Source organism: Poecilia formosa, unplaced genomic scaffold (assembly GCF_000485575.1).
Source record: "Poecilia formosa unplaced genomic scaffold, Poecilia_formosa-5.1.2 Scaffold127, whole genome shotgun sequence".
In the NCBI taxonomy this organism is placed as follows: Eukaryota; Metazoa; Chordata; class Actinopteri; order Cyprinodontiformes; family Poeciliidae; genus Poecilia; species Poecilia formosa.
The window spans coordinates 1,244,276-1,263,759 of record NW_006800066.1 but is presented as its reverse complement, the minus strand read 5'-3'; the positions used below and the strand labels follow the sequence as shown (position 1 = coordinate 1,263,759).

The 19,484-nt window shown below is 38.3% G+C and overlaps 3 protein-coding genes across 8 annotated transcripts in view; 1 reads left to right on the top strand and 2 right to left on the bottom strand.

Annotated features, from left to right (window-relative positions):
• Positions 1–7,675, top strand: part of LOC103144478 (small conductance calcium-activated potassium channel protein 1-like) — a 20,803-nt gene extending 13,128 nt beyond the window's left edge. For all 3 annotated transcript variants that reach the window (XM_016676115.1, XM_016676114.1, XM_007561485.2), the window contains exons 4-10: positions 322–609; positions 1,218–1,339; positions 2,553–2,694; positions 2,774–2,884; positions 4,193–4,320; positions 5,378–5,447; positions 6,941–7,675. In XM_016676115.1, coding sequence (XP_016531601.1) covers positions 322–609; positions 1,218–1,339; positions 2,553–2,694; positions 2,774–2,884; positions 4,193–4,320; positions 5,378–5,447; positions 6,941–7,165 — 1,086 coding nt within the window. In that variant the 3' untranslated portion in view covers positions 7,166–7,675. The remainder of the gene's footprint in view (positions 1–321; positions 610–1,217; positions 1,340–2,552; positions 2,695–2,773; positions 2,885–4,192; positions 4,321–5,377; positions 5,448–6,940) is intronic.
• A 2,029-nt stretch (positions 7,676–9,704) lies between these two features.
• rps27.1 (ribosomal protein S27, isoform 1) lies at positions 9,705–11,795 on the bottom strand. The gene is made up of 4 exons (XM_007561481.2): positions 11,690–11,795; positions 10,966–11,074; positions 10,761–10,871; positions 9,705–9,963 (listed from the first exon to the last, which is right to left on the bottom strand). The coding sequence occupies exons 1-4, from the start codon at positions 11,693–11,695 to the stop codon at positions 9,935–9,937; spliced, it is 255 nt and encodes an 84-aa protein (XP_007561543.1). The 5' UTR covers positions 11,696–11,795; the 3' UTR covers positions 9,705–9,934.
• Positions 11,796–12,598: 803 nt separating this feature from the next.
• Positions 12,599–19,251, bottom strand: lrrc71 (leucine rich repeat containing 71). Of its 4 annotated transcripts, none has more exons than XM_016676100.1 (17): positions 19,057–19,251; positions 18,335–18,411; positions 18,140–18,200; positions 17,738–17,845; positions 16,539–16,614; positions 16,381–16,452; positions 16,157–16,225; positions 15,884–16,043; positions 15,717–15,800; positions 15,504–15,575; positions 14,480–14,581; positions 14,346–14,397; positions 14,191–14,264; positions 14,076–14,102; positions 13,879–13,987; positions 13,542–13,636; positions 12,599–12,763 (listed from the first exon to the last, which is right to left on the bottom strand). In XM_016676100.1, the coding sequence occupies exons 1-17, from the start codon at positions 19,121–19,123 to the stop codon at positions 12,644–12,646; spliced, it is 1,425 nt and encodes a 474-aa protein (XP_016531586.1). In that variant the 5' UTR covers positions 19,124–19,251; the 3' UTR covers positions 12,599–12,643. The 4 variants fall into 4 exon arrangements, with proteins under 4 accessions (XP_016531586.1, XP_016531587.1, XP_016531585.1 ...); XM_016676101.1 differs by having other exon boundaries at positions 18,335–18,385; XM_016676099.1 differs by having other exon boundaries at positions 18,140–18,268; positions 18,335–18,385; positions 19,057–19,250.
• Positions 19,252–19,484: the final 233 nt, after the last annotated feature.

Below are 19,484 nucleotides of genomic sequence, written 5' to 3'. Positions count from 1 at the left end.
CAGCAAGATATATGAACTTGTTTTAAGTAAATAATTCCTTAATACTGATTTTAAAACGTATTAGTTATACTGTCACTGGGGAAAATATCTTCCTATAAGTGAACTAATACTGTTTCATAAATATTGAGGAGTCATCGTCTTAAAACAACCTCATATTTCTAACTGAAAAGTTTATTGCAAGTTAGTTTTGTCGTATTTGATGTGAAATAAGATATTTGCACTTCAAACTAGACATAAAGATTTTGTGTAGACCACAACTAAATCCGACTCTGGACGGAAGAATTGCTTCAGCTAAATAATTTCTTCTCTTCCTTGTGACAGCTCTACGTTCATGACATTGGTGCAGAGGACTGGAGAATAGCCATGACAACCGACCGCTTCGCCCTGATCGTCTTGGAGCTCTTCATAGTGGCCATCCATCCTTATCCGGTGGGAATAGTGGCATACTTCCAGAAGACCAAAGTCCGCACAACCCTCTCTGAGACCGAGCTGGAGATCATGCTGGCTTTGCCCATGTTTCTGAGACTGTACCTGCTGGGTCGGGCCATGATGCTGCACAGCCGCCTCTTCACGGACACGGCCTCCCGAAGCATCGGAGCCCTGAACAAGGTGGGGGCGTAAACTCCTTGACATGCTTTCTTTAATCTGGCCTAACTGAATTTTGAAAGCCTGACTTGTGTAAATTGAATCAAGAAGACAAATTCAAGAAGCAACCTGCTTAGGGTATGATACGTGAAATTTGGAGTCTGTTTTGGACAGTGACTTGAGCTGCCCTTCAGTTTTGTACATTTCATCCTCATCTGTTTATATCTTGTTGTGTCTAGGTGGGCCGAGAGGTCTGTAGAAGTGTGACGCTTGAGGTGTGACTAACAGTTTTCACTTTCACGAACCCTGCTGGTTTCACATGCCAGACGTGTCCCTCGCTGACTCCTTTATGTGCCCGCTTTCATTTCCATATCTCAACATGTCCACCTGGCTAATCCCTCCCTTGTAACCGCAATATAAAAGTGATGAAAATGACGTCTGCATCCCTCCCTCCTCTGCAAAACCAAACCTACTGTCCATGTATCGAGCCAGATTGCGAACAAGTTTTCTTATCCCTCATCTCCTCTGTGTTATGTAAGGATTATCTGACAGGTGCTACTCTAAGTAGTCTGGCTAAGTAGTGCTCTTGTGTCAAAATGATGATGTAATGAGGGGATTTTTTATTATCCCAGATCCACTTCAACACCCGCTTTGTGGGGAAAACGTTGATGACCACCTATCCTGGCACTGTCCTGATGATTTTCAGTGTTTCTCTGTGGATTGTGGCGGCGTGGGGCCTGCATGTGTGTGAGAGGTATGTGTGTGGAGAGCATCTGATGTGGAAGCGTCGCATAATTTCTGGTTTTAGTTTGCTGAACTAAAAGGTCTATAAGTCAGAACTTATTCCTATTTTGAAGGAGTTTCAAAATTGATAAATAGTTTCCCAACTTTCTTTATAGAAGTACTTGTGATTTGCATTAGTGAAATAATTTGTTCTCAGTGAATAAGGGTGCCAAAACTGGTTCCAGCCCAGGGGCCACATCCTTGTGTGGTGCATATTGATATGCCATTATTTATTAGGTTTGTTTTTATTACCGTTTGTGGTTTGTAAGAAATGAAAAATGACTTCACACCTAACAAAGTAAGACATCAGTAAGGGCTGGCACCGTGACGTCGTAACGCAGTGCGCTAACCCGACCGCTTTTTTCAGTAACAAGTTACCTAACGTGCTACTATTTCCAAACCAGAAACCAGATTAAAGTTACTTATCCAAATCACTATGTCATTTCACTATTTAAAAACATCCATACTTACTTTCCCCCTCCTGCTTCGTGTAATCCCACGCAGCGACACAAACGTAAACAATGGCGGGAGGAGACAAATGCGCGATTTCTAGCCGGAAAAACAGGAAATATTTTGAGTTTGTTTTCAGCTTAAAAAATTACAATATCGACATGCTGGCAACAAAGTGCAATTTCTACACCCTTGAAAGTAAGTGGGACAAAATAACGAGTTATTTTTTGTAGGCCTATTTCGAAGAAAGCCCCCTAGTGGAGGACGGAGACATTACCAGTCGATCCCAGATCAGGCATACTAGCCGATTGCTGATGCTCAGATTACAATTTCCTTGAATAAAATGTCACAAACATTAATACATGACAAATTGTAACTTTTACACCAATTTTTGTCTGTATTTATATTGCTTTTTTTTGGCTTATGTAAACTAACATGAATTAGTATTTATTTTTGTAAATTCCTAATTGGCATTTTTGTGTTGAAGCAGCAGGGGGCGCTGTCGGCAGCTACTAAAAGTAACTGTAAACGTAACCTGTAATCTATCTTAAAAGTCGTTACTTTTAAACTACTTTTGAACTATTTTATTTGATTATTTAAAATAAAATGATCAGTAAAGTAACTACTTGATACTCATTTTTAAGGGGTAACCAGTAATCAAGTTACTTTTTCAAACTAACTATGCCATCATTGGGTTGGCAGGGGGAAGAACATTGTCTTGTTTGTCCCGACAGGCACCACAATTACAGAGACCTTAGCAGCAACTACATGGAGGCCCTGTGGATGGTCTCCGTCACCTTCCTGTCCATCGGTTACGGAGACGTGGTCCCTCACACTTACTGCGGCCGCAGCATCTGCCTCCTCACCGGGATCATGGTGAGACAGAGGCGGGGAGTTTGATCCACCGTGAAGTCCATCCAGTCCCATCCAACCCTGAATACCGGTGTTTCAACAGGGGGCGGGATGCACGGTCCTGGTGGTGGCGGTGGTGGCCAGGAAGCTGGAGTTGACCCGAGCTGAGAAGCACGTCCACAACTTCATGATGGACTCTCACATCTGCAAGAGGGTGAATGCTAACAACTGCAGCTGCAACAAAACTGTTATTTTTAGTTGTCAAAATTGGCACCTTCTACACATTTCTGACCTTTTTATATATCATATTCGATCCCACATCCTCTGGAAGGGGCGTGGTGTATTTCTGGGTTTAAACCGTTCAATTTGAATGATTCTTGTTGCTGAAGATTTAGAATATTCACGTTTTTAAATCTTAACTTGATATGAGCTTCAGTCATCAGAGAAGACAAGCATTTCTCTGCAGGGAAGAAGAGGAGTAATTGTTTATTTTCCATCAAAAATATCTATTTATGAGCCTATTGAAATTGCTCTCGGTATAATTTCAAGTATTTCCAGCGATAGTACGTGAAATTATTTTGAAAATATTTTCTATGATTAAATTGTATGACCTTCTGAAAGCTAAACTCAATGAACACCAGGAGTTGGGATAACAATTATTAATTGTTACTGTGCAAAGAAAAAAGTATTCGAAAGGATTTTATAGCGTATTTGTGATTTCACAATTAATTTATTGTATTTTTATGCTGATGGTTTTTTATGAATATAAACTCTGACTTTCTTGAACTAATTGCAAAGAGTGTAAAAATAAATTAGATAAAACATTTGTTTGTACATTAGGCCTATAGAGGGTTAAAATATTAAACAATAACTTATTTTATTAAATTTTTATGCTTGTGTTTTTTTTAGCAGTGTAAACTCTGACTGTGTCGAACTGCTAGTAAAAAAAATAATTTTTCCCTTTATTGCAATGCTGAAAATTTTGTTGGATAAAATATTTGATACAATATTTGTTTAAATTGCATCTAAAGGGGTTAAAATATTAAAATAATCAATCCAATCCCTTTTTCTTTAAATTAGAAAATAAACATTTTATTGCCTAAAAGACAATAAAATGTGAATTTGAACCATTTGAAGCTAAAACTGCCACTTATTCCAACTATTCCAAGTAATAGTTTCAGCCCAATGATTAACATACATGTTTTCTCACCTTTTTTGACGTCTTTAATAAAGACTGACATGAAAAATTGTGGAAAAATATGCAACTGGGGCAAAATGTTTGCGCAGGTTAGTAAGAATCCAACAGAAAGGGATTCAGAAAGACGCAGACGCCAACCTGGAAGATTTATTTACAATCTATTTTCAATATGAAAGTCAATAATGAGTCCAAACGACTTATGTGGCTCTCAGTAATATATACGGTTGGTTGGTGTTAGTCAGCACGTCCCGTAAAAACAGCACTTAGAGGTTATGTGCATAAACACGCAATAACTCCTCGTGATTTTCTGCGCCCTTTCACCAGATAAAAATTGCAGCAGCGAATGTGCTGAGAGAGACTTGGCTCATCTACAAGTACACTAAGCTGTCAAGAGAAAGAGACCACACCAGAGTCCGCATGCACCAGAGGAAGCTGCTGCTGGCCATCCACCAGTAAGACCACGGGAACCTGCCGCCTTTTGAATCTGGTTTCCATTTATCCTCCGATCCCACAGAGCAGAATGAGTAGCATGTGGAATATGATTTATCAAGTTTTTTTTGTTTCTTTTTGCAGGTTCCTCCTTTTCTGTTTCATATCTATAAACCTGGTGTCAATAAATTGTAAAGCACGAAATTCTGATTTAATTTGGAATTTAAATACATTTTAGTGTTACTCTACAGTGCATCTGTGTTTGCGGTCTTGCTATGTTTAGGAGGTATTTATTTTAAAGTAAATTAAGTTTATCTTATCTAAACATTTTCATTTGCCCAATGTTAGCTGGTGATTAGCATATGTGAGCTTTGCACAGAATATACAACTCTACAGTTAAACTCTTAGGAAGGAAATATTTATAATTTATGTGCAGAATCAGTGATTGACATTTAAATGATTCAACTTTAAAAGAGAACATACTCAAACTAAAGTTACACAATATCACTAGTTTCTAATGCAAATATTTTAGTACACTTGAAATAAGATAAAAGTAACTTACAAGTAACTTTTCAGCAAGAAATAGCAGCTTATTTTTACGTTAATAATTCTTTAATGTTGATTTTTTTTTAAAATTCTAGCTCCACTGGCAGATTATTTCTTATACCAATCATTTGTTCTCATGTTTTCCCTTCATGACACAGATTGTTCACTAATGTTCTCCAACAAACCTCTGACACCTTCACAAATGGAAATCTAAACTAATGTGAACTCTATTTCCTAATTAGGTGGCTTCTGAAAAAAAAAATTGGTTTCTCTGGGGCTTATTTAGGGGTGACAAAATAAAGGGGACTGAACAGAAATGCATGCACACTTTTCAGATTTTTATTGATAAAAAATTAAAATTATTCATCTTTTTCCCACCTTAAAACCATCCAATCATGAAAATAAAAATCCATTGGAGCTCGCTGGGGACAAAGTGACAAAAATGAAAAGCATTCAGACATTTTGAATAATTTTTTCCAAGTGATTCCTACAGATTCCTTACAGCTGCATTTATGACTGTCTCTCCACCTTCAGGTTACGGAGAGTGAAGATGGAGAAGAGGATCCTTGCAGATCAGGGGAACACGCTCGTTGACCTCTGCAAGGTGAGAGAGGCAAGTGAAGGCATCATGTGCGGTTGCACCTAAAATTATTCAACAACCCCAAAAATTTAGGTTTATGAGCAAAATAAAGAAGCATTCAAGGTGTTTGCAATAAACAAATCAAACTAAATCTAGTTGGCTCTCTAAACTCAACCCAAAGTGCCTCAAGTGCAGCCTCAAAATTACTCAGCATCTTTACTTCTTACGAGAGATTGGTTTGCTCTTTTGACCAAGACGTCAGCTTTGCTCAGCATTCCTGAAGGATCCTATTTACAATCTCAAAAAAGTGTTTTTATTTTATAACTTGAAAACAAAAATAAAAAATACTCTTTAATTTTAAAATCAAATTATCTTACTGAGCTAAGCTAAATAAGTTAATTTGTTTCAAGTAGTTTGTGTAACTATAAACAGACCAAAGGCAGAAAAGGCTCTCAGGGTTGCAAAGGTTGCTGATCCCCAGCATCAACGAGCCGCCGCCCTGCCTCACTCTCAACAGGAAGTACCTTTATGTATGCTTCATTTTTAATGTCCAGATATGCTGACGAATGACTAAAAGTTCTGGTTTTGAGTCGTGTGATTTTGCTTGTGCTTTTGGACCAGGCTTTTGCTGGTGCTGGTCCTTTGCAGTTCATGGAAGATTTTTTTTACCACTAACGTTCTTACAAATCTTTCTAATCTGGCAATTTGCCGTCCTACGCAATTCTGTTTGATTCAAATCTCCCTTCACTACCCTGTCTGAGATTTCTCACACTGTATTGGATTTCTTTGGTTGAATTTCTACCGGGCCGATCAGCGAACAGCAGGAGAATTAACATTAAAGCTGCAGTATGTAACTTTTATTTATTTATTTTTTACATAACTGTTAAAACTATCCCTATGTCATAGCAGTATGGTATGAGACAAATAATCTGTGAAAAAATCAAGCTCGTCTGCTAGATTTTTCAAAAACAACCAATCAGAGTCAAGAGGAGGGTCTTAGCGATCTCAATCAGGTCCATGTACACGCTGCTCACACTTTTCCCCTTGCTGCAGCTTCTTCTCATCAACCAAACTTGTCATGAGTGCTTGGTGTAGTTAGCATGGCCACAAGTTTTCCTGTAGAAGTAAGTTGTTTTTCCGCCATTAGCATGTTTAGCAGGGAGTATATGAGGTTGATTGACAGCGCTAAGACCCTCCTCCTGGCTCTTATTGGTTGTTTTTGACCAGGAGTGGTGCATTTCTTCAGATGGCAGTAGTAGCTCAGAGATCAATGTTTTCACAAATTACCTGTTTTGTATCTGACAAACGAGTCTCAATAGGACGCATCCTCTAATTCAATTCACGGAACATGACTGTCTGAATTTGTTTACAGCAAACACCTGAACAGTTGCGAATTTTGCTAATAAACCAAATTTTTCTAAATTGAAGATTGAATTGTTTTGGCTGCAACTGTGACTCCCTCAAAACAAATCCTCGATCGAGCGTTGGTGTAACTCCTCCACCAAACTGGCGCACAGATGCAGAGCCTGATGTACGACGTGCTGGCGGAGGTGCAGGGCTGCAGGGGGGAGCTGAACTCGAACATCAGCAGCCTGGTGAAGAATGTGGAGGAGCTGAGGGAGGGCTTCCGGTGCCTGATGCCGCTGCTGTCCAGCACGCTGTCGACGCAGAACTCCTCCATCCGCCACCTGCTGAGGGAGAGGGAGGAGAAGAGCGAGTGTGTGAGCGGAGCAGAGGGGTAGAAAGGCACAGTGGGGAGGAGGAGAACCCGGTTTCAGGAGGTTTCTATTGAAAATTGCGCTATGGTGGCCATGCTGGGGCAGATTTCCTGACTCAAGTGTTATTTATATATATATATAAAAAAAACATTATATGTAGCAGAAATACAAACATGTAGAAATTTGTCCCAGCTCACTTCTTCTCAAGGTATTTCTCCTGGACTAACACAAAACGTTTCACTGATATTAAACTGGATTTGCAAGATATTAAAGTCTAATGGTGAGTTCACAACAAACTCGTCTGACTCTTCAAGTTCAACGCGTGTGCACTTTTGGTGCGTTCACACCAATCGCGTTTAGAGCGCCAGGCGCGTCTGGTTTACAAAGTGGAGCGTCGGACGCGCGTTGAACGCATACGCTCCAAACGGTTCAAATCCCCCCACGCTAGACGCTCGAAACACGACAAACGGCCCTCTGCAGTCTGAACGGGCAAATGACCTGAAAGTGTCCCGCATGCGCAGTAGAGGGCGCAATAGCGTCAGCGTCCTGAGTTCTGCCAACCGCCATAAAAAGAAGAAGAGCTCAGTATTTGCGGAAGTAAACATGGACGCTAGCATAGCTTACGATTTTGAAGTTGTTGTCCGGCCGGAGCAGCATATTAACAACTTAATCCCCAATACAGTCCATCATGGCTGTTGTTGTTGTTGTTCTTCGCGCTTGCGCGAAACAGAGCGCAGAATAGTGACGTTTGTAGAGTATCAGTGATGTTCAGGTTGGATGAATGCGACCTGGAGGTTAGGTCGCATTTGAATCGGATACGTACCGGATATCCAAGCGATCTTGGTCGCACTCGAAAATAATCCGATCTGTGTTCAGATTGTCATGAAAAGATCAGATACATGTCACATTAAGGCAAAAAATTCGGAATTGGGTCACTTCAGGCTGCAGTGTGAATGCAGCCAATGTTGCATGTAAAACAGATGCGCCTGACGCTCAGAACGCGTTTGGTGTGAACGCACCATTACAGGTTTAAAGTTGATCCTAATCAAGTAAAATTTTACAGTTGACACCCTGTGGACTATTTTTCTTCAGGTTATTTAATTGTTTTTAAGCATCTGTTTTTGTTTTTTTGTTTTTCTTTTAAGAAACTGTTTTTCCTCATCTGTAAAATCTGCATTTTTCTGACCGTGAAATAAACACTTCATACATTTTAACAGCTTGGTATCATACTGAAAGCATGCAACATATTTTACACTTTGCCAAACTCAAATTTATATTTTTTTATGTCTGTTTGTGTAACATTCTATGAATTTCAGTAGAATAGATTCACATTTTGGGTTATGTTTCTAAAATTATAAAGCAACACTTTTGTGAATGTTTCCAAATAGATTCTGATGATTTGTAAAAGACATTTTTCAGTTTTCAGAGCAGTTTTGCTGGAATAAATTTGAAAATCATCTAGCAGTTGAATTTGTTTCACCACTTCAAAAAAGTTGGCTTTACTCAAAGTAATGAAAACCAAAAACTCAGTCCTTTGGAAAATGAAAAGATATCACAACAGAACAAAATATATATAAATAAATATTTGGTGAAACTGCAGTCTTGACACCCTCCACAATTTGGAAGATAATTGCTAAAAAAAACAACAAAAAAACTATCCAAAGTCATGTAAACAAGCTTATTAATAGAATGTTTAGTGGAAGGATTGACAGGATTGTGATCTGATCATCTGTCCTCCTAACTGATATAATAAAGTAAGCGCTTCATGAATTCCTTCTACGATGAGATTTATTTTCTCTGATTTTACTCTTTATATCTACACGATTGAGTAAAATGAACATTGTTCTTTTATTCTATAAACTACTGACATGTCTCAGAAATTCCAAGCAAAAATGTAGTATTTGCAGAAATTGAGAAATGGTCAAAATAATGAAAAGTTACAGTGCTTTCAGACTTCAAATAATGCAAAGAAAACAAGTTTATATTCATTTAGAAACAGCAATACTGTTTTAACTCAGGAAGAGTTCAGAAATCAGTGTTTGGTGGAATAACCAGGTTTTCAGTGCTGTTCACTGCAGTGGTTTCTTCATATTTTTCTTTAGAGCTGTATGTTATATGTGGAAATTTTACCATTCAGCCTAAATTCCTGCATTTAAATTTCTTATGCCAAATTTTCAGTAAAGCTGAACTCATGACACTATGTAGTCAATACTAGTGTCACTTTATGGAGTTAGTAGTGATGCTAACTTAGACCCAGTTTAGAAAATAACACTTTATTTTAAGGCCAGTTCATAAAACTGACATGGCAGTGTCATAACCATGAATGTTTATCATTCAGTAGGTTAATGACACTTACAAGGCAACTTTATGTTAAAAGTGTCATTAATTACCAAATGACAATTTCTGTCAAACATTTGTGTTCATTACAGCATCATGTCAGTCTTATTTACATCCCTTCAAATAAAGTGGTACACAAATTAACTTTACCAAAGGCAGAGATTCATTTTACAGGATATGAATCAATAAACTAAGTGGAAATGCAGTAAGAAGCACACAGGGATTCCTTGCTTTAGCCAAAACAACATTTTATTAAGAGAGACGGGGTTGGAGGGTGGAGTTACAGCAACAACCAATTGGTCAACATGAACAGTGGAAACGCGTCCCCTGTCTTCTTCCTTCTTCTTGTTTCAAGTCGGGACCACAGGTTCCGCCGTCGCAGTCGTCCCGGAGGCAGGAGACGCTGATATCAACCGGTCCATCCCCTCCTCTCCCCTCCAGCTTCAGGGAGAACAGTTAGTGCTGCTTCCTCCTGAATGAGCACCCTGCCGGAGGAAACGACACGTTAGCCCAACGCTGACAAAAGAGGAGCCTCACCGAGCAGAAATATTGCCGACTGGGCACGGCTATTGTGTGGCGTAGAGCTGCGGATCAGGATCTGTCCTGGTTTTACTGGAATATTTCAGAGTCTACAAAGTTACATTTGGTTTGTCCTCAGCCTTCGAAAGGGGGAAGCCATGGTTGGAGCTCAACCCTTCTGCAAACTGAGGTTAATCTGGCACTGGAATGAGATTGGAAAACCACGATGGAGGAAGTCCAGTCACTTAGCAGTGCGGGGAAAACTGTGGCAAATAATCCTTGGCAAACTCTTCATAGTAACTGAAATTTACACAAAAATGTAAAAATAATTTACTATAATAATATCTCAGTCTTTATTTAGATTTATTAGGAATTTAAACCAGATACTTTTGAAGTTTTTATAATTTAAAATATGGGGGCTTTGCAAACAGATGGAAAACCAGAGATCTGTCTACATATGATTTTTAAGCTATGGGGAAGGGCGTCAAATATGGGAAATATATATATATGATTATGTTTTCTCAAGCTTAAACATCTGAAAAATGTTTTAATCAAAGTCCAAGCTTTACCAAAATGTGCAGAAAGACTTGAGTTTACAAATGGTATCTAGTTTATCTAGAAATATCTAGTTTAAGAACTCAACTGCAACATAAATGTTTCAATGCCAGCTCCAATCCTGCCCCTTTTAATTAACGTAAAAACAAGAAACAGTTTGAAATGTGCATGCCACATTTTTAACTGGTGTTTGTGTGCAGATACTGACCCTCTGTGAGGCGCGCTTTGCCTCCAGTTGGCTGACACAGGACTGTTGAACAGCCCACACACAGCACCACTGTCTGAGCATGGCTGAACACCGTCGTGATCTTGTAGCATCCTGCAGAAAAAAAAACAAATAAATTCGAGTTTTACAATCCTGATCCTGATTGATTTACTTGCATCTACAAAAAGATGTGCAAAAACGAACATACCTGGACATTTGACATCCATAAAGTAAGAGTTGGGACTCTGGACGAGACGCTTCTTCTTGTGCCTCCTCTTCTCCTCCTCAGGGGATGGGTGCAACAAGTCTTTTGCGAGCTAAATTACAAAGGAGGAAATGAAATAGACGTCACTAAACGTGATCAGCGACATAAAGCGAGACAAAAAATGTAAAGCAAGGACTCAAAAATCAATAATAGTTTTTGTAAAGATTTAAGTTTACAAAAACTTGTGACGCATTGCATATTGACTTAATTATTTGGCTAAAAATGAGGCCGACACACGTCTGGCTCAGTTTTAGCATCGCTGCGTTGGCCCGCTCGGGCCCACGTCTTGGCCTACCTTTCCTACATTAGATAACACTCTGCGTATTTATTACAAAACAATGTTTACATAACTACAAACGGGTGTTTAGGTAACTCTAAACCTTATTATCGAGGTTAAACTACGATAATTATCATCCGGTGTCTCTATTCAGCTTCTCTGATAAACTGGCTCCATGTTTGCGGTGTGCGCGCAGCCATCTTGTCTCACAACGCGCTCGAGATGGTCTGAAAAATGATTAAAAACCAGCATCTTCGCCCGGATTAAACCGACTCAAAGTGGCACGAATCGAAGCAGTAATTTCTTCTGAAACTGTTCAGCCCTGGACTATGTCTCTAATAATCGATTTGAAGCATAAATGACGGATTTCATCCGCCTTCTGATACTCACTGGCATGTTGGCGAGTAAATAGCCGCTGCCGAAAAGGAGGAATCACCGGAAGCGAGAGGTTCATATTGGTGGTTCTCCTGAGCACAGCCCGGACGTGACGACATTGTAGCAACATGGAGGCCATATTGGTAAGGTCAAAAACATCTTTTAACAGCTGTTGAATTGTTATTTACTGAACATTTTGTAAGTACAATGACGATTCTGAAGAAGCTTTTAGTGGTTATTTAAACTTGCAATTCGTTGGATCTAGATATGCAGTTTTTTATTGATTAAATAAAAAAAAAACTGCATATCTGCAACACAAATCGATCATTTGTGTTGCATTGTTTTATTCTTTCTTTTAGATCTCGTTATAAGTCCATTCATTCATCCAAAAGCAATAAAAAATACATTGTTTTCCCTATGTATAAAATAACAGTTTAATTTTAGTTACAATAATACTTGAATGTTTACTCAAATATTAAAGGTTATTTCAAATTGGATAGAGAATGTATAAATACTTCAAGTCTTGCAAAATAATCTCAGTTAGATTTAGATTTGGACTTTGACTGAGCAGTCTGAATGAATGAATGGACTTTTATCAAAGAACTCTAGTGTAATTCATGCAGTATTTGTACTTGTATTTGAGTTGTGAAAAACTCTATTACTCAAACTATTGCTTAGATAAATTTAAAATGTGATTGTCATTTTTGTCTGATCATTTTCTAATTGATTTCTGTACTGATATTATCCCAGAGAATGTGTGTTTTTTCACCTGACTACAAGGAAAATTTCACTACTGACCATTTTCAATTCTAGTGATTTTGAATTGTTCTAAATAATTCAAAGTTGCTGCTCAAAGACCTTTCCCAGAGTAAAATGTTTAATATTTCTTCCTCGTCTTTTGCATTGTAAAAAGAAACTCGGAGAAAAGTAGTACTGTAACATTTATTCCTTTATCGGATTTGCTGAGCACTATGTTTCCTTCGCCTCCTCTTCCGTCGGTACAGGGTTCTGTTCGACCAGACGATCTGCCAGGGCCTTCATTTCTTTTATCTTTATGTAACACTCAGCGTCCGCAGGGAAGAGGTTTCTCTGTGCATGAGAGAAAGACATCAAAACCGTAACAAATACATATTCATTAGGTGTCAGATGTGAATGTTGGTTGCTAAAATAAAGATAAGTTGTCAGAATTAAGTAGGACGCTGCAGCTGAAAAATCTGAGACAACCAAAACAATCCACTGCAATATTAATTCAGAGGAATATATAGCAATTAAAATGGATGTGGTACCAAAAGCAGGAAGACCTTCAGGCAGAAATATGAATCAAATTGAAGAGGTTAAGTGACAAAAAATTACTAGTTAATTCATTTAAAAAAATGTAAATACCTAAAACTAAAATATTAAATATTAAGGTAATTAATTAAACTAAATTGCTTGGCTTTCCAGTACATACTACCTGATGTGGTTAAACATATATTTTAGTAAATAATATCCTAAAATTGCAAATGGAGGTGAAACAAATTATTCAGGAATTTTACTGAGAAACACTCAAAAAAAAAAAAAAAGACAAAAATAAGAGCAGATGTTGGACCTCGGTCATTTTGTCTCTTATTTTGTACCTCAATTTTACAACCGCAGGATGCAAACTATTTTGGAAAAAGTTTATTTAACTATTGTGCTTTCATGAAATATGGACATATCATAAAAAATAATTAAAATGCAGTTTAATTTACTTGTATGCTATGTAATATTATTCCAAGTGACTTGAAGAGCAAAGATAAACAAAAACAAATGTGTACAACTTCAAAAACTGAGCAGAAAGAGACAATTACCCACATTGAAAATAACCAATTTAAGATGTTAAACAAACCTGCAGAATGAGACGCTGCAAGTTTCCTCCCACCTCCTCCTGCCTTTCCAGAGATGCCAGGAACAGAGGCAGGGACTTCTCTGTAATTTTGTTCCCTACACAAACAAATATAAATTTGTAAGACATCACAAATCCTTAGAAAAGTAGAGGCTCAAAACACCCTTCAGCGAATAAATGACTATACATAGAAATCTAATTTTGCAAAATGCATACTAAACACAGAGTAGGAGCTTAAAAAAAATCTACATAAAAAAGCATTCAGATAATCAGAGTAAAACTGTCCTGTCTGCAAATGTTAATATATATGCGTTGGGATGTGAACATTTTTGTACCTGACCTGCTAGATTGAGCGAGGTGAGCGTTGTGTTCCCAGGCATGTAGAGCACGCCGTCCCTGCGATGCACAGACTGCACCAGCAGGGGGTTTCCTGTCTCCAGACCTTCTCCCTGATTGTGCAGACAAAGACAGCAAATTCAACTCGGGTCCATTTGCCAACGTGTTGCTGTATGGAGATATTGCAGCTGCCAGCCAAACCTCAATCAGGTTGCAACTTGATTTATCCTGCAAGGAAAAAGAGACAACGGTGTAGGAGAAAAACAACTTGTAAATTGTCTGAATACGTTCAGATGCGGTGGAGCGTTTCAAGCACCTCGTGAGGAGACGACAGCTTCTCTTTGCCTCCAGACTTTGTATTTCTGCTTTGGGGTCTCTTTCCTTCTGGGCCTGGGGAAAATTTGAAAAGACGGCTACGAGAAACCAGACGGTGTAGCTGAGGAACTGGTGAAATGTGTCAGTGACGATTACCCTTCTTGACTTTGCTGTCGGCTGTTTTTTCATCTTTTTTTGCAGGTTTATTCTGATTAATATATTAGATGATTTTAAGTTATGATGGCTACGTGAACATTTGCTTTCAGTCTTATAATATTTATATATATTGCCTTTTTTTTGTTTGAGCTCTTGGCCTCCCCTTTGCCTGAAGCGCTGTGGATGGCAGAAAGATGGCCGCCAGCTGTTTGCTCCAGGTCCGCCCTGAGAGAAGACTGCAAGAAAAGCCAAAAAGCAGAGAATCAACACGACAGAAGTTCCTCAGAGGTTGGTCAGAGAACATTAGAGACCAAACGGCATCATGTAAGCATGAGGAGCCCAGCGGAAAGGTCAGAGGTGAAGATATGGAGAAGATTAAAGCAAGGCCAGGTGTTGAGACACAATAGATTGAATGCAGCTTTCACAATGCACTGCTTTGGTGTGATATTTGTTAAGCTGTTATATTTCAAGTGCAATTAAGAGTCAAATTTAGTAAGCTACAATCTGCATTCAGATAAGGCTTGTTTGTCAAGTTCAGAGTACCTTTTTCTAATTAATCATAGTTGAAAACATCATTCTTTGTGGAATAAATAGAGTGCTTTGCACTCATTGAGTTGAGTTAATGAAAAACATGATTTTATAAGAGCATATTGACTGTCTAGTCAAAGTAAATCAGTAAAAATCTGTGTCTGACATGAACATTGACATTTAAAGATGCTGTGTGTGCAACCAGGCAAAAAGGAATGAGTAAATATCTCATTTTTTAGATGTGGAAAACTGGTGAAAATATCCAAAGCTGTAATTGTAGAAAATGTGGCTCAACAAAGTACCGAGTAAAGGAGATGAATAAAAATGCAGAACACACTTTTCAGATGTTTTTCTGTTGCTCTATCATGAAATGAAAATAAATTAAACTTTGCAGCTGCGATGAAACATGAGTTATTCAGTGAGGAACAATGTGTGTGCTTCAATCGTAAAAAGCCTGAATATTTTAGAAATAAAAACTTTTTAAACAGTACTTCTGATCACAATTAATTCAGATGTTTAAAAATCCTAAAAAAAAATGTCATAAGCTGAGAAATAAAAGATTGGATTAGGCTGCTTAAGGTCTTACGAAATGTAGCCGTGTGTGTTAGTGTAGCTGTCAAAACTTCCAACCTGTAGTTTGTGCAGCATCATCCTCCTCCTTTCCACAATCTCCTCATGTAGTAGAGTTAACTCCCCGAATGTCTAAAAATGGAAATGCTTAGCGCTGGAGGGTTATTAAATCGTGTAATATCTAATCCAGTAAGCCGAATATGATTAAGAACGTCTTAACTGCAAGTTTAAATGCATTATCTGGCAGTTAAAGTCTTTAAGGTAAACAGATACCATAGCCAGATGGGCAGCTCCTGCGTCTCCGATTTTATTGTTGGCCAGCGACAGAATGACTAAAGTATTATTCAGCCTCAGGCCCTGAGAGGGAAAACAAGTGGAAAACATATCAGCAGCTCTGATGGGAACATCCGGGGGGAACGTGGATCAGCTCTGGATTATACCTGTGCAATATGCGCGGCACCTGCATCCCCAATATTGTTGAACGCCAGGTTGAGTGACAGGAGGTTCTTGTTAGCAGATTTACAGGTGGAGAGAGCCGAACCGATCAGACGGGCCCCTTCCTCCCCGATCTGATTGTTCCGCAGTGACAAGTGGGTGAGGCTTGACCAAAGAGACGTGACGTGAATTTGGACGCATTTATGCAAAAGCGCGGGTTGTTAGTGGCTGGATCTTGTGAGTGTGTGTGTGTGTGTGTGTGTGTGTGTGAGACTCACTTGCTGTCTTCAGAGAGCAGAAGGTAGAAGCTATTCTGTAGAAGCGGATTACCCTCCAGTGTCACAGCTCTACCACAAGGCAGAGTTAACAAGCTGGATCAGTTAATCCTGCATATTTCAGAGCAAATTCACTTGCAAATCCACAAGTATTTTCTGACTTGTCTCCCGGGGAGCTGCAAATTAAAACAACGTCGCACAGTTTCGGTGCCACCGAACGCTCTCACCTGAGGTTGGAGCCCAGAGACGTGTTTGCGAGGGAGATTACCATTGGGTCTGACAGAGCGGCCTGCCAGAAGCTGCGGCACAGTGGACAGCGTTACGCTAACAAACGACAAGCAGACGGCAGGGGCTCGGCTCCCCGCTGCACCTGCTCATTACTCACTGAAGACACTGCAGGGTGGGCATGGACGAGAGCATCTTCAGAACTGCTTTGAAGATCTTATAGTTCATCTTCCATCCTGCACATTCAGGACGAATGGGACAATAGTTACTGCAGGTCTGCAGGACCCACGCTGCAAAAAGCACAAAATCTCACCAAGTATTCGTCTCAGTTTCTCGCTACTCTTGAAATAAAGCAAAACCAACTCAAAAGTAACTTCTCTGCATGTTTTAAGTGAGGAATTCTTGAGTATTGGTAAAACGTACTAGTTCTGCTGGCAGATTATTTCCCCTATAACAAGACGTTTTCTTCACGTTCGAATGGAAAATGGACGGTCTGTAGAAGAGACACACCTCTAAAAACCTGCAGCAGTCATTCCAACAAAGTGTGATTTCTCAACAAATTGATTATGGACTTTTTATTTCTAACAACAACAACAAAAATCTTCCACCTTCTTTTAATCACACAACTTTCAGTTGATATCTCAGTGTTCTACAATAAAGCTTGTGCTATTAAATTGACAAAACAGCTTAAAGAGCATGAAAAACATCTTCATCCTTTTCATTTTAGCCAGTTGATCTTTCTACTTACAAAATATAGTATATGTTGTCTTTATTTTTTTACTTTTAAAAACAAAAGAAATCACTTCAGTTATGCTACAGTGATGCTTTTCAGGTCAGGAACACCCTAACGTATAATACTGCATACTGTGTATGCAGTATTATGCCTTTATTATGTTTATTATTCAATAACATAATAAAGGCATGTCTAGTTATTTTAGCTTAAATAACTTTCGCTAATCCTACAAATAAGCGAAACTCTGCACCATGGATGTTTTGTGATCACATTGAGGACTGGTGGCATAAAGTTATTTGTATGTCATTTATAATCTACTGCAAGACAATGTGGCTGTAAGACACAATATACACATTGAGAGGTCACTCATAGTTATCTTGGTTTAATATAATCTATCAAACATAAAAAGAGTTGTTCACTTAGAGCCACAGTGAATGGAAGTAGGGTATAATGTCAAAGCTTCAGCAAATTACATAAACTTAAATTAAATTAGAAGTCTATTTAAGCATTTTTATCTCCATAATTAATCAGAAAACTTAAACAAACAAGATAAATAAACTCATGCAATTAGTAAGTGCTTAAAGTAGGTGTATGATCCTGAGTTCCCTTGAATGTTTAATTCTTACCTGAAATCTTCATCTTCCTGGTACAATTGGGGTCGTCATTTTCCAGCTCAATGCATAAACATGGCGTACCCCTGAGAGGCACACCAGACCCCTTTAAATCCTCATCTTCTGTAGGTGAAATTATGTTGATCATCAGAAAGCAGCAGCTTAAAGATGACATTCCACTACATGCGCACACATCCAGCACAGTTAGTGATATCTATATTCTGAATTTAGTTTTTATTGGGCTTACATGGTGTAGATCAAAGCTAAGTAGAGCTTGATTGTAAGGGGGAAGGAAACCGATGGTTTTAAATAAAAGTTCCCAATAAACCACACTGGCAAAATGTGGAAACATCTGAGGAATAATAACACTTTGGTGTTTTTTCTGTCCAAAACAGAAGCAGCTCAGTACTTTCTTACCTTTAAATGCGACTTCAGAGTCAATAGCGGGTGGGATTTGACGTATTACTGGTGGGACTGGCTTCATGTTCAGAAGGGAACAAAGCATAGGGAAGTCAACCTCCACATTTCCTGTGCAGTGATAATCATCTGTAGGACGGGGTAATTATTAGTCAGTGACTGAACAGCCTTCAGAATGAGAACATCATGGCTTACCAAAGGTCTGCACTGGGATTGGCTCAGGATGTTGCTGGTGACTTTTTGTATCTGCGGAACAACAGAGGATTTTTGGTCTAGTTTGCAAAACAAAGAAAGAAAAAAAAAACAGTAAGAAAGGAAAAGGAAAACACTAAACCAGATTTTTTTTTCCTAGATCACAGAAAATAGGAAAGGATTTGAGATTAATATTGATATTTTTGCTGCTTATAATTCAACTAGAATATTTTTTTGTGTGAAGAGAATGCAGTTTAAACTTTTAATTAGTTATCTAAATGACTGAGCAGTGACACTTTTCAATGACATCAAAGAAGCACATATTAAGTAATTTATTTTTGCTTTGCATATTAAATAAAATTCAGTTTAATTTAATCCAATAGTACTTTATCAATCCAAAAAGGAAATTAGGCATGAACTGCTTTATTACTTTAAATTTAAATAAATTAGCATAGATCTAATTTTAGATTTACTGTTTTGAACTAAAATGTGCTGGAAACATAGATTTTAATAAGACACAGCTACCTTAAAGGAAGAGGATCAGATATATTATATTTACACGACTAAAGAGTTAGAGCTGTAAATCACTACCGCAACACGTGATAAAGATAGGCCATTTGCTTACACTGCATACAGATTATTTAAACTTTTTAAGAGACGGTTGTAATAGCATAATGTTAGCTTGTCGAGTAATGATTAAATCACTCAGACATTATTTAGCCAACCTGTGACTTTCGGCGTTTCCTCGACATCTTGGACTACTTTATCCTTCGGCTGTTTTTTCCTGGACATTATTGACTTGTTGAACTGACCCGAACTATCTGTGTGAAACCGTTAAATTTACCAAAAAACCGAGTTAAACCTGGAAGTCGCCCCGTTACCAGGGCAACCAGGCTCGGAGTCCAGGCTCCCAGTTCCTATCGCGAGACTTACATTTGCTGAATTTGCGATTTTTACCTTTGTGTTAATTTTTCCTCTTTCTTGCGATTTTTTAACGAAATGACAATTAGCTTCTTGTTGTGTAAGGTTAAGTTATTTCAATAATATTGTAATAAATAATTCTATAATATTTCAGTTTCACTAAACTACATAGAAATGTTACAGTAGTTAATTTTATATTTTTTGTTCTACAGCATATCACAAAATAAATGTA

Coding starts and splice junctions, on each gene's coding strand:
- rps27.1 (XM_007561481.2), bottom strand. Junction 10,872..10,965: donor TATGGATGTCAAATGTCCAG/GTATGTTCGTTT, acceptor TTTTTTCTGCAG/GATGCTACAAGATCACGACG. Junction 9,964..10,760: donor CAAAGCGCGCCTCACAGAGG/GTCAGTATCTGC, acceptor TTCCTCCGGCAG/GGTGCTCATTCAGGAGGAAG.
- lrrc71 (XM_016676099.1), bottom strand. CDS start 19,123: ATGTCCAGGAAAAAACAGCCGAAGGATAAAGTAGTCCAAGATGTCGAG. Junction 18,386..19,056: donor GGAAACGCCGAAAGTCACAG/GTTGGCTAAATA, acceptor GTTGTTCCGCAG/ATACAAAAAGTCACCAGCAA. Junction 16,453..16,538: donor CCCACCCTGCAGTGTCTTCA/GTGAGTAATGAG, acceptor ACTGTGCCGCAG/CTTCTGGCAGGCCGCTCTGT.